The sequence below is a fragment of the Mixophyes fleayi genome, chromosome 11, assembly GCF_038048845.1.
Source record: "Mixophyes fleayi isolate aMixFle1 chromosome 11, aMixFle1.hap1, whole genome shotgun sequence".
Taxonomy (NCBI): domain Eukaryota; kingdom Metazoa; phylum Chordata; class Amphibia; order Anura; family Limnodynastidae; genus Mixophyes; species Mixophyes fleayi.
The window spans coordinates 15915175-15934717 of NC_134412.1; the positions used below are offsets into that span (position 1 = coordinate 15915175).

The window sequence follows — 19543 nt, forward strand, 5'->3', positions numbered from 1 at the left end:
TGGTTTGGGGCTATTCATTGAATATAGGGTTAGGTTTGGGCAGGAGGGCTATTTATTAAATGTGAATGTGAATTATTTAATGCCGGGGATGGTTGTGGGAAATGGTTATATTTATTAAACTTAAATGCTATTTATTGCTAGGCCTGTTTGGAGGTAGGAAAATAGGTTTATTTATTAAATGTGGATACTATTAATTAAATTTTGGAGGGAGGGAAATAGATCTATTTAGCAAAGTGAATACTATTATTTTAATGTTGGGGCTGGAGGAAGGACTACTTATTAAATGTGTGTGCTAACCGAGGCTGGTTGGAGTTTTCTGAATGTCATGTACCCATTTTTTTTCAGATTGGACTCCCACCATTGCAGGATCCAGACAAGCAGCAACTGAGCTAAAGACACCAGAAGCCACAGGTCAGATAATCGACAAGAACAGGATACAGTATGTTGCTAGCCATGTCCTTCATGGGCTGTCCACTCCCCCTCTAGTGTCTAGTCTCGCCTCTATGGTGGTTAGCCACACCCCCTCTAGTGGGCCCCTCTCGTTGCAGTCCCCTGGTGAGCCCCTCATGCCCCAGTCCGACACTGGTATGACGTGTGTGTGTGTGGCTATGAGAGAGGGACTATAAGTTAATGTGTATGACGTGTGTGCGTGTGTGTATGAGAGAGGGACTGTAAGTTAATGTGTATGAGATGTGTGTGTGTGTATGAGAGAGGGACTGTAAGTTAATGTGTATGAGATGTGTGTGTGTGTATGGAGAGCCGTAACTAGGCAGGTGCGGGTCGTCGCCCAGGGCGCAAGCCCAACTGATTTAATGAGCCATTCGCAGTTTCACTGTACCGGCCGTGTGTACTTACACGTGCATGGCTTAATCTTTGAGACAAGCATATGCTACTGGCAGGATCAACCTAATTATGGGCTCAGTTTAGGAGACAGTGACTACAGGCTGAGTCCACCCATTGCATTGGTGGGGGGAACAGGCTCCTTGAAAAAAAAAAAAAAACCTCACCTCTGCAGCGGTGGCACCTCCTCCTCCCTGATCCGTTTGCACTGAATGTCACGCCCGGCATTCAGTGAGAAGCAGCGCAGAGAGGAGTCGTCGGAAAGCAAGAAGACAAGAAGAGAAGAAAAAAGAAGAAAGAAGCCGATAGAAAAGATAAGTGACGGAATGGAGCAAGGGGGAGCAAAGGAAGGCTGCATGGCAGAGTATGATGTAGAGGACCACTACTGTGGCATAATATGAACTGTGGGGGCATTACTGTGGCATAATATGAACTGGGGGCATTACTGTGGCATAATATGAACTGGGGGCATTACTGTGGCACAATATGAATATAATATTAAATAACAGATTTTTGTCAGGTAAGGTATTCTTTAATATTTGTTCTTTAACAATAAAAACTCCTTCTTATAACAATCTAGTTTTGTGTATCTCTTTTACTGTTCTTATTTGAGTATTAAATGCATGAAATATTAGAATACCTTTCAGTATATACTTTTGTATACTTTAAATTAGAGATGCTCACTGACCCCCGTGTTTTGGTTTTGGTTTTCGATCTGGATTAGCTTCGGGTTTTGGTTTCGGTTTTGGTTTTGCCAAAACCGCCCTTGCATGGTTTGGTTTTGTTCAGCAATTTTTTTCAAAATGTAATTTTTGGGGGTAAAATCACATAATTGATGTATTTTGTACCTACATTATTACTAACCTCACTATCACTAAATTCCAGTGATTTCCATTCAATTTTTACCATCTCACAGGTCACAATATGCTTTTCATACACTTTCAGCCAAATACTGCAGTGATCTGTGATCAACAGAGCAATGACTCAAACACACGGCAGTTCCTAGCACATCTAGGACACATTGGCACACAGCAGTGGCAGAAAAGAAAAGTGGTGCAAGATGGAATTGTCCTTGGATCATGAAACCAGTTATGGTTAATTTGATCGCTCCACCTGTTTCTTGAATAAGTGAGGTAATTCTACAGCTAATACATGGCAACGATCGCTCCACCTGTTTCTTGAATAAGTGAGGTAATTCTACAGCTAATACATGGCAACGAGCGCTGACACCCCCCGGGATGCTTTTATCAGACACACACCAATCCAGGGTGCCAGACAATGCACTAAAAAGAGCCATTGAAATTCCCAGCAAACTCAGTATGACCCTACACTTAGTAGTGCAAATTCAGAAAGAAGCCTGCAAAGACTTGTAGAATAATAAAAATGACCAAAGCAGCTCTTCTATAAAGGTGTATATTAGACCATACACTTATTAGTGCAAATTAAGAAAAGAAGCCTGCAAAGACTTGTAGATTAATAAAAATGACCAAAGCAGCTCTTCTATAAGGGTGTATATTAGAACCTACAGTTATTAGTGCAAATTAGGGAAAATACAGTGCAATCACTGCTAGGCCCTCCCTAAACAAGCTAACATTGGGCTTTTTTTTTAAGTAATGGCAGAAACACACAACAGTGGCAGGAAAGTTTAATGGTGCAAGATGGAATTGTCCTTGGGCCCTCCCATCCACCCACCCACCCATATGTTTGATCTTACAAAGGACATGCACACTTTAACAAACCCAGCACTTCAGCGACAAGGGCTGCCACTTTTGTGGCTGAAGTGCTTGGTTTGTTTGGGCCCCCACTAAACCAGCTATCAATGCCCTAAAGGCATGTTAGACCAACAGTGCTGTGAAGTGAATTCTACACTGTCAAGATGATGTCGTCATCATCTTCCGCATCATCCTCACCCTCATCAGTGTGTACATCATCATCACAGATTATTAATTCATCTCCGCTGGAATCCGCCATTAGAGAAGTGTCAGTACTTGGATGTATTTGCCGGTAAAGGCCTTCCTCGTGGAAGATAAAGTTCATTTTGATGAACATCATCTTTTTCACATTTTTAGGAAGTAACCTCCTACGTCGATCACTCACAAGGTTCCCGGCTGTGCTGAATACTCTTTATGAGTACACACTGGAGGGTGGGCAGCTTAGGTATTGCAAAGCAAGTTTGTACAAATGGCTTGTTTTTCCTCCCAGTATGGAAACGGACTGTCTGACATTTTCATATCATTTAACTCTTGAAAATAATCCTCCACCATCCTTTGCATGTTAATAGTAGGATTGGATGGAGTTATGGCCGAGGTCACAGTTTCTTTGGTAAAATCTTTCAAAGCAGACCAGATGTCAAACTGTTGTGGTCTGCCACCTGCATCATCCATGCTTCTCTTTGGAAAGTGCAATTTCTTCCAAGCAGCAGCTGACTGAGAAACTGAAGGAGGAGACGTCGTCAAGCCAAGGCCCAGTTCAGCGGTCAACTTGCTGACCAAGAGCTCCTTGCATCTGTTCAGATCTCGGTCATTTGGAAGCAAAGAATCGATGTAGGTCTTAAACCTCAAGCACAGTCGCCAAAACAGTGATCCGAGTTCAAGATTTTAATAACTCTTGGATCATTGCGAAGCAAATTAAGTACTTGATCTACAAGGCCAACATACTTTGCGGATTTGCTTTCTTTAATCTCCTCTTTCAGTTTGTCAAGCTGCTTTTCCAAAAGTCGAATTAAGGGAATGACTTTGCTCAAGAACGCAGAGTCTGAACTCACTTCACATGTCACAACTTGAAATGGTTTCAGCACCTTGCACAGCACAGAAAGGATTCTCCACTGTGCAAAACTGAAATACATTCCCCCTCCTTTCCCAATCTCATGGTTTGTGCAATACGCTTGTATGACTTTGCGCTGTTCCTCCATAATTTGAAGCATGTACAGGGTGGAATTCCACCTTGTCAACACCTCTTGCTTAAGTTGGTGGCAGGGCAAGTTAAATTGTCCTTGGAGCTGCTGCAATCTCCTACATGCTGAGGCAGAATATCTGAAATGTCTCGAAATTTTACGGGCCACCGAAAACATCTTCTGCACCCAGGGCCGGATTTACCGCTAGGCAACCTAGGCACCTGCCTAGGGCCTAGCGGCTCTGGGGGGGCACAGCTGGGGGGGACAGGAGTAATTTAAAAAAAAATGAAAAAAAAAAAAATCGGCCCCTCCCCCGACTCGCGGCACCCCCCCCCCCGACTTGTGCGGGGGGGGGGGTGCCGCGAGTCGGGGGAGGGGGGGGTGCCGCGAATCGGAGGAGGGGGGTCGGGTGCCGCGAATCGTTCCCGGCAGCCTCTTCTCCTCTCAGTGATAGAGGAGGAGAGGCTGCCTGGACCCGACGAGCGATCACGTGACTCTTTTTCTCTTTTTTTTTTTTTTTTTTTTTTTTTTTTTTTTACATCTGGACTGACGGAGGAGGAGCAGCGCGCAATGGAAAGGTAAGTAAAACAAGGGACAGAAGTGGTGATGGTGAAGGGGCACAGAAGTGGTGATGGTAATGGGCACAGAGGTGGTGAAGGGGCACAGAAGTGGTGATGGTGAAGGGGCACAGAAGTGGTGATGGTGAAGGGGCACAGAAGTGGTGATGGTGATGGGCACAGAGGTGGTGAAGGGCACAGAGATGGTGATTGGCACAGAAGTGGTGATGGTGATTGGCACAGAAGTGGTGATGGTGAAGGGCACAGAGGTGGTGATGGTGAAGGGCACAGAGATGGTGATTGGCACAGAAGTGGTGATGGTGATTGGCACAGAAGTGGTGATGGGCACAGAGGTGGTGATGGTGAAGGGCACAGAGGTGGTGATGGTGAAGGGGCACAGAATTGGTGATGGTGATTGGCACAGAGGTGGTGATGGTGAAGGGCACAGAGGTGGTGATGGTGAAGAGGCACAGAGGTGGTGATGGTGATTGGCACAGAAGTGGTGATGGTGAAGGGCACAGAGGTGGTAATGGGCACAGAGGTGGTGATGGTGATGGGCACAGAGGTGATGGTGAAAGGGCACATGTGATATTGTGAAGGGGCAAAAGTGACAATGAAGGGGCACAGTGTGATGATAGAGGGACAAAAGTGACAAGAGCACATACTTGGATTTATGCGTATTATTTTTGCAAACAACTTAAGTATTTCTGCCCTGACTTCAATATTTATTATGTTGTTTTGACCCAACTACTTAAAAAAACGGGACTGCTTGGTAATTATTTAGGGGTGCCTTTTTCTGCAGCAGTATGGCCTTGCTCTTTTCACATGTTAGGTACGCCCCCAAAGATGCAAACCACGCCCTCACCTCCTTTGGCGGCGTGACGCCGCTGCGCGGCGGCACATGCTTTCATACTTTCATATCTACTTAACTATAGGGGTATATGGTAGGCATGCGCCGGCACATGCTTTCACTTCTACGTAACTATAGGGGTATATGGTAGGCTGCAAAAATATAGTGCTATGGATTGTTGCAGGGAGGGGCCCCAAAAACAGTATCCTGCCTAGGGCCCTATGAGGTCTAAATCCGGCTCTGTCTGCACCTCATGGTTATTTTTCAAGAAGCTCTGCACCACTAAGTTTATTGTGTGAGCAAAACAGGGAATGTGATGGAATTCACTCAGCTGTACTGCTCGCACAATATTGTTGGTGTTATCAGAAATAACATATCCTGTCCAAGTCCAAGTGGTATAAGTCATGTATCAATGACATCCCTTAGTTTTCGTAACAAATTATCAGCTGTATGCCTGTTAGTGAAGCCGGTGATACAAGGAGTAGCCTGCCTGTGAGAAATGTTACGTAGGGGTGTACATGCTGCTGCTGTTCCTGCTTGTGAAGGCAAATGACCAACCCAGTGGGCAGGATTTGGGTATAAATAATTCCACACATAAGAAGTGGCTTTTTTGGTCTTATGTCCAGGCATGACAATGGCCTTCTTCCTATAGCGTTCCAGAACTGCTTCCAGTGGTGCAGGACTTACACAAACAACCTCATCCTCATCAACATCCTCATTAGCGCCCTCATCAGCTACACAAATATCCCCTTCATCCTCTTTCAATTTCAAAGTGGCATCCTCAATTGGTGTATCACCGGCTACACTGGGGCTGTTCAGGCACACATCAGCAGAAATGCTGTAAGGGCCCTTCTTTATGGGTACACTATCAGAATGGTCATGATTACACATACCACTCGTGGATGGACTCTCCTCAGGGATTAGTGTAATTTCTGATTCTGAGCATACATTTTCCTCTAATGCCTTACTGTTTTCTTGCAGCTCGGCTTTCACACGTAATAGTACTTGTGCACCACTTTTGGACTCCAAATTACTTGGTCTTGCTTGGTCACGAGTGACCTTACAAGAAGTAGCCTCAGTAACATTTTTAGATCTCGCACTAATAGCGAAAGGCAAAGGCCTCATTCTTTCTTTGCCACTGCGTGTGTAGAATGGCATGTTGGCAATTTTTTTTTTTTAGTAGCAGTTAACTTTTCCTGGATTGCAGCTCTTTTTCTCTTCAACATGGTAAAAGGTGTTTTTTTTGTTTGATTTTTTTTCCCTGACTTCAAAAGATTATGTACTTTTACATAGGCTTTACCAGAAGACGTACAGGGATAACTACCATCAGGACTGGTGGCAGCAGCTGCTCCTGCTCATCTGTGTACTGCTGTGAATCCATTTTAATAAGACCCTACACTTTGTAGTGCAAATTCAGTAAAATACATTGCTATATTAGGATTTCAGCACTCAGAAAATACAGCATTTTTATAAGGGGGTATAGGACACCCCAAACACTCTGTAGTGCAAATTCAGAAAAAATACACACCATATTTCTACTCTATCACTTTGCTTGCTCTACTGTGACCTAACCCTTTTCTGTCCCTCTCTCAAATGGCGCTGGATCGCCGTGGAGGCGGGTATTTATTGATTCCAAAACTCGCGATATCCGACGACTTCACAATGACACTTTGTCTCGTTTTGGAATCCGAATAGGTGCGAGAGTACCTGGATCCCCAAAGTTCGGGTGGGTTCAGTTTCAAGGAAATCAAGACCACCTATCTCTACTTTAAATGGTCATTAGGGCAGAGAACCGGTTGCTAATTTATTTGAACCCCACCACATATGTGATTTTATATATATATATATATATATATATATATATATATATATATATATATATATATATATATATATATATATATATATAATATATATATGCTATATGTATATAGATTGATAGATAGATTTATCATGCATTTGCAAATATGTGTAACAGAATTCTTTCAGTAAAGTGCTATCCACACCCCCACATTAGGTTGGCCACACTTACTTGGCAAATGTCACTCCAACTACGATGGGGGGCACCAGTGCCCTGTCTCGCCCAGGGCCTAAAATGTTTAGTTACGGCACTGTGTGTATGAGAGAGGGACTGTAAGTTAATGTGTATGAGATGTGTGTGTGTGTGTGTGTGTGTGTGTGTATGAGAGAGGCACTGTAAGCTAATGTGTATGAGAAGTGTGTGTGTATGAGAGAGGGACTGTAAGTTAATGTGTATGAGATGTGTGTGTGTGTGTGTATGAGAGAGGGACTATAAGTTAATGTGTATGATTGTGTGTGTGTGTGTGTGTGTGTGTGTGTGTGTGTGTGTGAGATGCAGTGTCATTTAGTGTGTATGAGATACTGCATTAAAGCTAATTCAGTTAATTCACTAAAGAATTGTGCACATAGTAATGTACATTGGGATCTACAAGGAAACCTATATTTTTCTGATATCTACTTCCAATCACACCTTAATTTGATCCAAAGTCAGAGCCCCTCAGGTACAAACCCATAGTCATTAACAATTTCTGTAGTCCGTTTTTTTTTTAAACCTTCCTCTGAAACTGAGAGCAGAACAAGTATGACAGTCAGAATTCTATTGCACAGTAGATCACTAAAGCCCCTGACAGCCATGTTAGCATTGGATGTGCGCCCAATTTCCGCCATCAACGCGACAGGTTTTAGATGATTAGTTGAGGTAATGTGTCCATGCTATATAACTCCATCTCGATTCCATTTCTCCAGAACATCAATTCCTCAGCTGTACTGTGATGTTAAGCAAAAAGTCATTCAGTCCCGAGAAAATGCCATTGTACCGACAGTCCACTTAACTACAGATATGTGGACAAGCGGTCCTGGTCATAACAAGAATATATGACCTTGACAGCCCATTTGGTTGGTGCATAGTAGACCTAGCACTCAATGCCAGGCCATTCTCAAGCAAGCTACTCTGTGTATCTCTGGTTTCACAAGAAACATACTGGTGTCAATCTCTTTGAAAAACTCAGGAATGTGATAGCAAAATGGCTCACCCCGCTAAGACTTTCCTCAGGATTCCTCATTGCCAATAACGGAGCGAATATTGTGTTACAACTTGGTAAATTTCAGCGTGTACCATGTATTGCACACACAATAAGCTTGGCGGGGCAGATTTTTTAAAAATATGAGAGGTCAGTGCAGGAGATGCTGTTTGTGGCCCATAAAATTTCATGATGATGATGAGGGTGATGACATGGTCATCAACATAGAGGAAGATGACCAGTGTTAGATAAATGACCATTAGTAATTTGTTAAAAAAAACAATTAAACTGTTATCTATTTTGTCCAGTTCATCGACCAACAACCAAAATGTTCTCTTTTGTGGGGGCCTAAAAAAATCAGCACTTCAACCACAAAAGTAGCAGCCCCTGTCGCTAAAGTGCTTGGTTTGTTAAACTATGTGAATGTCCTTTTTCTCCAGGACCCAAGAGTTTGCAGCATCTTGAAATTGGATTACATTTTGACAACCATGCTTGATCCTAGGTTTAAGTCATATGCCGTGTCTTTCTTTCAGAAAGACTCAAATCTTCACAGATGTAAACAGCTCCTTGTGACTAATTTGTCAGCTCAAGTCGCACGTGACACGTTCCCTGCTTCAGCTACTCCAAATGCTACTGCCATGCAAAAACTTCCCTTTTCTGATAGTCACACTGATATTGAGTCAACAACACAGCAGCACACCAATATGAAAGTTTTTGACATCTGGTCAGGCTTAAAACAATTGCACAAATGTACTACTGACACCTCTAGCATGTCTCAATCGGATACCCCTTGTCTTAGTAGTATGGTGGAAGATTACTTTAATGATAAAGTAGAACTTTGCATCTCAGACAGTCCCTTTGAATTTTGAGAGGGAAAAAAGGAAATTTGAAGCCCCTTGTACAAGCTAGCTATGATGTACTTAAGCTACCCACTCTCCAGTGTGTACCCGGAAAGACTGTTTAGCGCAGACGTGAGTGTTGTGAGTGATCGTCAGAGGAGATTACTTCCCAAAAATTTAGAAAACTGGTGTTCATCAAAATGAACTACAAATTGTATAAAGAATACCTTTTTTTCCGCCAGTTACCAGCAGAATGTGTAGAGTTCAGTGAGTAAAAATTAATATTGTGTGATGGTGATGTTCATGACATCAGTGATGATGATGATGATGAGGGTGATGACATGGTCAACATAGAGGAAGATGACCACTGTTAGCCAATAGTCCATTAGCAATTAAACTGCTATCTATTCTGTCCAGCTCATCGACCAACAACCAAAATGTTCTCTTTTGTTGGAGGCCTAAACAATTGAAGCACTTCAGCCACAAAAGTAGCAGCTCCCATCGCTGAAGTGCTTTGTTTGTTAAACTATGTGAACGTCCTTTTTAACATATGGGCCTTGCACTATTTTACATTTGGTCTTGGTCTATCAGCTTGTGTAACGGTCAACAATTCAGGTATTAACAGTATTAACAGGTCACCAATTCACATGGTCGACAGTATGATTAGGTAGACAATTCATATGTCGACAGTATAATTATAGGGTTAGGGATAGTGCTAAAGACATGGTTAAGGACAGGTCTAGAGATAGGGACAGGTCTAGGGATAGATCTAGGGATAAGGACAGAGTTAGGGATAGGGACAGGGTTAGAGTTAGGTATAATACTGTCTACATTTGAATGTGTCAACCTAATAAATACTGTCTACATTTCAAGTTTTGTCCTAATAATACTGTTGATGTAATTATACTGTTGACTTTATAACCCTGTCTATTCTTCTGCTCACCAATCATATTATGTCAATCCTGTAGCTGTTCGAACATATGTATGTATCACACAGGGATGGGTGACCCCAAGTACAATGCCATCTTGCACCATTTAACATTGTACCCTTATTGTCTCATCATCTGTTAAATAATGTCTACTGATGCAGACGCTGTCCGTCTAATGAGAACTGATACTACCACTGCAGTCCTCTCTCCAATGTATTACTGCTAATCCTCTCCAATGTATTTGCTGCAGTGCTGACCCTCTCCAATGTATTTGCTGCTGACCCTCTTCAATGTATTGCTGCTGACCCTCACCAATGTGTCACACATGCTGCCTAATAGGTACCTTCTTGGTACATCTTCTATATTAAAAACAATTTAATTGATGTACACATCTTCAATGAGGATGATGATTGGTTACCATTGAGGAAGATGAGCACTGTTATATAGTTGTCCAGGATTCATTTGTTAACATCCAGATCTAATATCCAGTTGAACAACCAACAACCAATATATTGGATTTTGTGGGCGCCCAAAATAAATTTAGCACTTAAGCCACAAAAGGGGCAGTGCCTGTCGCTAGAGTGCTTGGTTTGTTAACCTTTTTCAACATATGGGTGAGTAGGTGGGTGGCCCTAAGGACAATGCCATCTTGCACGATTTTGACTACTCCACTTTTCCCCAAGAATCTTCTGAAGCCTTCGTTGTTGTACATTCTTGCACCAAGATTCCCTTTTTTTGGAGGGACATTTTGTAACTCATTGCAATGCCTAACTGTTTTCAGTATGCTACTAGTACTGCCAACTATCAACTGACTGCTGATTGGGTGGCCAATATGCTAAATTCTGTCCAATAAATTCTCAGAATGTGGACTTTCAAATTCAATTGCATTGTCTTGTCAAGACAGATGTTTGGCAACCCTGTGAGTTATACATAATTACTTGTGTGGGAAGGCCAACTATTGCCTAATCTGAACTGTCTGGTTTACATATTTTGTACACTTCACTAATATAACATATATGTCTTATTTATACATTCCATGTATTCTATCATAGGCAAACCGAGGGAGGGTTTCATAGTGCCTGGAAACCCCCCCCTCCAAGCCTGAGGCACTGTATAATTGAGGTGGCTGGACCCTGCCCCCGCTTCACACAGCTCTGCTTAAAAAGGGAGAGCTGTGAGTAGAGTGAACACAGCATTGTCCATGTATATCATGGGGATAGAAAGAGTTGGAGAGCAGCTAAGCACTGTCTAAAAATATAGCCAGACCCCCCCTGCATGCTGGTCACGTCCACTGGTGGCGAGGTGTGGAAACCCTCCTCTACAAATCCTGCGTTTGCCCCTGTCTATATATGTATTCTACATTGAAATACATGACCTATTTTATACATGACATTTACATACTCGCAAATATATGAGTGATGAGTCCCCTTGTTTGATTTACAAGGGCAGCATTATGGCACATACTACTACTATTCAATCAGATCTACCTTACTCGTACCTTACTCGTTCCATAAAACAACACTTATAATAAAACCAGGTGTCTGTAAGCTCTGCTTTTTTTGGATCACGTCTACCTACCTCTCTAAATCTCTAGTCATGCCACTGTTAATTTTTGCCTAGTTGATTTCTAAAAGACATAATCCATGTTCCTTCTTTCCTGAATCACACCGGGGACAATTAATGAAGGTACTTATGATCTCTAAAGTGCTTTTTTGAAAGGCTGCTAGATCATCTATTGTGTTCCCTAATCTAAGGATTGTATCGTTTATTAAATTGCCATGTATTTGTGTGATATATTTGTTTCACTGCTCTGTCTCTTATTTTAGTCAGCCAGATCGCTGCAGACTTTGACCAAAATTGGTGAAAATTGGGACCGTTGTAAAGGGATCATTAGAAAAAAGACTGGAAATTAATTTCCATGCTGTAAATAGTAATATAGGAGCAAAAACAGCTCAAAATTACATTATTTGACCTATTTTTCACAATTTGCAATTAAATCTTTTTCCAAAATCAACACCTTTCACGTTTGTTCGACAAAACTGGTAGCAAAGCCGAACCATGAAGTCGAGTTAGAACCGACACTGGTTTCGAAACCAAAACACGAGGGGCAGCGCACTTCTCTACTAAAAAGGTCCCACCCTGGACTTGGTTGGCGTCACACCGACAGTAGAAGGGTGGAAGCAGTTCAAATGGTCCCACACAGCAAATAAAAAGTAAGTGGACTGGCTTTAGACTTTAAATCAGCACATTCTGATGTCAGAAATTGACATAAATTTATATTAATATTATTTGTATGTAACGCCCCCTAGTGGCGTGTTAGTAAAACCCTGCAGCTCAGTGAATTCAGGAGGGGTCACCTAGAGGGTAAGCTAATAGTTTATGAAAAGTTACATAAACAGGTTACCATGGTGATAACCCAGCCCAGCCTGGAGACTGAGTGAGAAGAAGGATGGGCTGTCAGCAAGATAGAAGGAGACAGAGAGAGAGAAGAGACAGAGGAGAGGAGAGATGGTAGCTGGGGACCTGGAGTGGAAGCTACCAGGCTCCCCCAGCATTGCCTGGAAGTCTGAGCGTGGTGCCTGAGCCAGGGCAAGGAATGTGTGCCCTGGATGAGGGGGAGAACTCCATGCCACTATAGAGAACCCAAGAGAGAGGGGGGCACTTCGCATGGAAGAGGCCCTGGAGTGAGGGCTGCTACAAGAGGCAAGGTAGCTGTATTGTCAGATCCTGAGGCTGAGAGTACACAGAGTGAAGTGTCAGAGCACAGGAGACATTATCCCCGCAGAGGAGGGATGAGCTGCAGCTGAGAGGTACACAGAGTGTGTCAGAGCTGCATGGAGGAGAAGCTGCCTGCCTGTTAGCATCCATGTGAGTGCCCTTGCAGAGGAGGGTGATCTGCAGTGAGTATGGAGTGTAAGAGACCTGTAAATTATGTTATTTAACATCTGGATAACATTAAGAACTGTGCAGGAGGAGTGATAAGATATTTGCAACCATGTTCGTATTGCTCATTAAGAGCTGTGCTGGAGAGAGTAAGGAGATGTGTATATATTTCTTTATTGCTGCAACCATTATGATTATCGTGCTGGAGGAAGAGGAGTGTAAATAAAGAGTTGAGTTTATCATAGAGATGGTCTGGCGCCCAAATTATTGTGACTTCTATTACACTGCACCAAAGTGACATCACCTGTGTCCCACTAACTACAAAGAAACACCTGCATGTGCAGGGACCCCCTGATCATTTACACCCATGCCCATCAGCTAGCCAGGGCTTGAGAAGGAGGTGCACTGTGTACCCTTTGCACCTCATACTACAGACAGTGACAGGGGGTTACATGTAAAAATGTCAAATGACTATTGTTCATTGATATGTATTATTATTATTATTATTATTATTATTATTATACATTAAGGTGACACATATTAGAGACCCACAGGACATTTTTCTTTTAATAGTTCTGGTGTTCTTACCTGACATGAGCACCCAATTGTTATCTTGCCTTTTATAGACGTGGTTCTCACTGGTGACCCCCCAAACACCGGCTGGGCCGACCGTCACATGGCTGAGCTTTCCTGATAACTGCTTCCAGCCATTATTCACCCAGTGGTAAATTGCGTCATTATCATTCACACCATACACTTCCCCGGCACCAGCATCCACCTGCTTCAGATTCCCAGGCGTCACTGTACATTGATTATCTGAAAAGCAGGAAAAGTGGAAGGTGAACAAGTCAAAGTAAAATATAATATATACTCTGCAGGGAAATATATATATATATATATATATATATATATATATATATATATATATATTAGCACATTCATAAAGATTGTCTATTGCATCACTGTGTCGAAGTCAGTAAATTGGATAAAGTAATTTCAATTAAAATCGAGCAAACTTGGTTGTCTTTGTCTGAAAAGATGCGTATGGCACGCTACGGCGTGGAAGGGCGTACGCAGCCGCAACACGTGGCAACAACAGTATTTACGCTTTTACATACATTCGCACCAACACACACATTTGTAAAATAGTACACATTAATAGTAGTTATTTATGTCGAAATATAGTAGTGTTTATGTGTAATATTATAAGTTGTATGCATATTAGTGATACATATGGTTCAGGTTAAAAGTAATGTGTCATGTCTAATATCATATTAATCCCTTTTACATCAGCAGCTGTTCGGTGCATTCGGCGAAGAGATCGCACATTGCATACTCTAGTTATTGATGTTAGGGAATAAACCTTTAATATGATATTAACTGTCAAATGCAAATGGACTGATTGTAATTGGAGTGTGGCGGGAAGAACAGAGCAGTTTGGTGGGAAGAACAGAGCTCATCCCCTGGAGAGACCCCCACCTTTGGATTCCTTAGATTGAATCAGCCTATGATGTGTAACCCCCTGGACCCTCCTGATGCCTGGACCAATAGAAGTAAGCTATACCACCTGCATTGTTTCACTGTATCTCTGTTTGCATATAAGCAGTAGCTCTCATGTAGTGTTCAGTCACCTTGACCACAGACTTCAGACCTGAATGACTGTATACTGGATCCAGAGCGCCTGCGATAAGTAACGGCTGTACTTATTATTATTTCGCTTGAATATATTCTGCTACTTTTTGAGAATAAATATTTGTGCGTTGGAAACACAAATCAAGATTCGACAATCATTATAAGATAGCGACAAAACGCTCATAACAACTGATAGTAACTATAGTAAAATCACTCTTATATTTACTGCAACAGATGTGTATTACCTATTATTTTTCAAATGACTTTAATGAAAGGTTAACTGCATAAGCATAAATATATTTCTTGTTAATTGGCAGACCACATTTGTCATCGGCTTAATAGAATGCAAATGTGGACTACAGTACGTAAGGCGGACTAATATCCATTTTTTTGGAGCATAGGCGCAATATCCTGAGAAAAGTTGAATTATATAGCCTTTCCAAACATTGTTGAAACATAATGGTGATATTTTAAGTATTACTGTAAACAATATTGAAACAGTTAAAAAAAACTATTAGAAAGGGAGAGCAATATAAAAAAATATGTAAAAAGGAAGCCTATTTCTTCCTGTTCCCTACAGGGCTGAATGAGAAAAATGAGCTTAACGGTTTCTGAAATATAACAATATATGAACTATTTGATATTACTTTGTTATAATTTTAGTTGATTCATTGATATGTTCATGTAATTTGTACCCCTGAAAAAGAGCAAATTTATACCAAAGTGGTGATATATAATATTTGGAGTACTATTTGGAATCTTTTTCAATACTGACCCTTCTATCTACATATAGCAAAGTATATATGTTTATTTAAATATCTTAAAAAGTAAGGGGAATATTATGCAGTAATATGTGCAGACTGATGTGATAGACTTTGATTGTGAATGAGATGGGAGACCCAATGTCTAGCAATTCACGCAACATTAAAGCGTTATTCTGACCATTATGTTGGTACATGGACCTCTTACAGTACACAATGATAGAAAGGTCAATTAATCCTAAAGGTGAATCATTTATCTAGGCACTATCTGAAATTTTATTGATATGGTTTTGTCTATTTATAATAGTAAAATTTTGGGAGCTCATTCAAATACATAATGGAGTAAGATAGAATGAGGTATATTATAGTTAGAAGCTAAGTATCATAGACACTTTAGAGAATCAGATGGGAGACCTTTTGCAGAGAGGTTTATGCTTTAAATGACATTCCAAATATTGTTGTTATTTATTTGTATTTTGTTTATTTTTTATGGTGGATAATTAAGGCTATTTAATTAAGTTTGACGGCTATCTCTGTTTGTCTCCTTTTTTAAACATGAATTTAGAAATGTTTTTAGTTGCACGCTAATTTTTTTTAATAGTTACTTCGTAAGATAACATACGTTCCCTTAATTAGTACATCTATGCGATACATGGACAATAATATTCTGATTGGCCAGTTGAGTGTTGAATATAGAGGAAACTCAGTCATTACAATTCCTCTGATGAAACTAGCATCTGAGCTAAAGAAAAATGTCAGGAATTACAGTTTTTAAAAAGAAAATGCTTTACTTGCCTCATCTCAGGTCACAACACCTGGATTGTTATACACATGAAAGCATTTTCCAATTGATTGTCTGTACAATATACACCATGATGTAATCCCCTTCCCCTGCAGTGTAAGGTGTACAGACTGAATACAAGTGGACAATTACAGAGCAATTCCTCTGAGGATGGTAATTATGACCAGAGCCGGATTTAGACCTCATAAGGCCCTAGGCAGGATACGGTTTTTGGGCCCCCTCCCTGAAACAATCCATAGCACTATATTTTTGCAGCCTACCATATATCCCTATAGTTACGTAGAAGTGAAAGCATGTGCCGCCGCATGCCTACCACATACCCCTATAGTTAAGAAGATGTGAAAGCATGCGCCGCCAAAGGAGGTGGGGGTGTGGCTTGCCTCTTTGGGGGCGTACCTAACATGTGAAAAGAGCAAGGCCACCCTGCTGCAGAAAAAGGCACCCCTAAATAATTACCGAGCAGTCCCGTTTTTTTAAGTAGTTGGGTCAAAACAACCTAATAAGTATTTAAGTCAGAACAGAAATATTAAATATTAATATTAAATTAAGTTGTTTGCAAAAATAATACGCATAAATCCAAGGATGTGCCCTTGTCACTTTTGTCCCTCAATCATCACACTATGCCCATTTATTGCCACTTTTGTCCCTTCAAAATATCACCTTTGTGCCCTCTCACTGTCACCTCTGTGCCCCCTCACTGTGTCACCTCTGTGCCCTCTCATTGTGTCACCTCTGTTCCCTCTCACTGTGTCAACTCTGTGCCCCTTCACTGTGTCACCTCTGTGCCCCCTCACTGTGTCACCTCTGTGTCCCTTCACTGTCACCTCTGTTCCCCCTCACTGTGTCACCTCTGTGCCCTCTCACTGTGTCACCTCTGTGCCCTCTCATTGTGTCACCTCTGTGCCCCCTCACTGTGTCACCTCTGTGCCCCCTCACTGTGTCACCTCTGTGCCCCCTCACTGTGTCACCTCTGTGTCCCTTCACTGTCACCTCTGTTCCCCCTCACTGTGTCACCTCTGTGCCCTCTCACTGTGTCACCTCTGTGCCCTCTCATTGTGTCACCTCTGTGCCCCCTCACTGTGTCACCTCTGTGTCCCTTCACTGTGTCACCTCTGTGCCCCTTCACTGTGTCACCTCTGTGCCCCCTCACTGTGTCACCTCTGTGTCCCTTCACTGTGTCACCTCTGTGTCCCTCTCACTGTGTCACCTCTGTGCCCTCTCACTGTGTCACCTCTGTGCCCCTTCATTATCACCTCACACTATGTGCCTCCGTTTTACTTACCTGTCTTTTTCTCTTTTGTATTCCACTTTTCTGTCTTCTGGTCTTCTTGTCTTCCTGTCTTCTTTTTTCTCCACCACGCAGCTCCTCGGTTAGTCCTCACACAGTGGCCGGAAACAGACTTTAAAAAAAACAAAAAAACAGTCACGTGATCGCATGACAGGTCCCAGCAGTCTCTCCTCCTCTCTGTTTCCCCTGAATGAGGAGGAGAGACTGCCGGGACCTATCATGCGATCACGTGACTGTTTTTTTTTTTTTTTTTAAAGTCTGTTTCCGTCCGCAGTCTCTTTTACTATGTCGGCGGACAGAGAAGTATGGCAGGCGGAGGGGAGCACTTCTCCGCCTTGCCTACCCCGCTCACCGCCAGTCCTGACTGGGCCCTCTGGGGACCGCTAGGCCCTAGGCAGTTGCCTAGGTTGCCTAGCGGGAAATCCGGCCCTGATTATGACCAAAAGGTATCTCTGTCTCTTGTGATCTGTTGCTGTGTACTTAATGTGGCTCTTTTAACACTGATGTTGATGTCTTCTTACCCCCCTGTTACACAGTCATAACCACGATATAGATCACTGCTGTTATAGGAAGCCACATATGCTTCTATGTCCTACACTGAACCAACATATCTCCATTACATTAATAATGTGTATATGTCAGTGGATTAGGGGTCTAATATTGTCAATGATCCTAGTGATTGTGTCGGTGCCAGAATCATTATATGATAAAAATTATAATTGATAGAGAATACTGCCAGTTTTTGGCTGAAACTCCAAAGAAGAAGTTGACATCCAAATCACCAGGTAGGTAGTAGATCATTTTGCACAGAACCACATCCCAATGTCTGGATATATAAAGAGCCTAGTCCACCAAACTGGACAATTATTATCAGAGATACATTAATTACATTAATGTTTTGCTCTTATTGCACATACCATTGATAGATAAATCTAAGGTCACAATCAATTCATACAGACAGACCCTGTGCTTAAAGGTTTACCTTTTTAAACAAATTAAATATGTTCCAGATTATATGCTACTAATGTATTTGACCATAAAAAAAGAAAAATAATCAAAGATAGAGCAGGAGAGCACTGTGAGATATATATAATATATATATATATATATATATATATATATATATATATATATATATATATATGAAAAGAAACCTCATAGAACAATAGATATTTTCTTTTGACACATAAAGAATATAATGCGATTTTGCACATTTTTGTATGAACAACATTGTGAATTCCTTTATAGCTTTTGTTTTGAGCCTATTGTTTCATACTCATCCTGTCTTATCAATGGGTTAGGATGACTTTACCATTTATTTCACATCTATAGATGACTCCTTTTGGTGTGATAAGCCACAGGTCTCCAGCATCGTAGGTTACATGACTGGCACTGAAACCAATCGCCAGCTTAGTCCAAGATGTTCCGATAGGGTTCTCAGCAGTGATACCGGCCCTGGAATAGAGAGGACAGGCTGATTAAGTATAGAATATTGACATGCTGATTGTAATAATAATATGATAGTTATTGTACCTAGTTAGATGAAAGCAGATTGATGATCAGCTGTCACCTATACACACAAGTGTAGGCAGCCATTTTATGGGCTGGACTAATAGTCTTGAGACTGCAATGTACCCATTTACTAAATAGCCCTGCCATTACTAAGGTCAGCCACTACATGGGCTCAGCTGATAGTTAACTCAGAAGGAACCAGTGTCATCACTGAGTAAATTCAAAATTTAATAGGTTGCATTTTTTGTCCCTAAGTGGTGTAATTGGATGAAAGTGGTAATCAGATGACCACTACCTCAAGGAACAATGGCCAGAGGAATCAGCCAATGGGGCGTTGAGTTCTTGTGAGGTCATGGTGCATGAATGTGGGCCTTAATACTGTGATTGCGCATCTTTGCGATGTCCCTGCTTTTTATAACTGTACAGTGTATACATTGTTCATCCTGGCTTTGGAAACCTGAGCGTTCTTATTGAAGCTTGTTGTCGGTGCCGACCACACAAGCATATGCATGTGATACTTTGTCCTGTAATATATTTTACGAATAAAACTCTTGTGCTTTGAAACCACAGGAATCACATCGGAATATCTTTATTTCATACGATACCACGGACGTATCAGCTGGGGGCTCGTGAGAGGACTCCACACTACTCTAGGACTTGCAGACCTACGGATTTTGTTTTTTTAACTAAGGGTGGAAGACACATCAAAGAAGGTA

At 41.7% G+C, this 19543-nt stretch overlaps 1 protein-coding gene across 1 annotated transcript in view; it reads right to left on the reverse strand.

The window, feature by feature from the left end:
- The window catches only part of LOC142106910 (uncharacterized), a 58913-nt gene that overhangs the window by 18778 nt on the left and 20592 nt on the right, over positions 1-19543 (reverse strand). The window contains exons 4-5 of the mRNA XM_075189962.1: positions 18628-18770; positions 13421-13648 (exon numbers count right to left, since the gene is read on the reverse strand). Of these exons, the coding sequence (XP_075046063.1) occupies positions 13421-13648; positions 18628-18770 (371 nt within the window). The remainder of the gene's footprint in view (positions 1-13420; positions 13649-18627; positions 18771-19543) is intronic.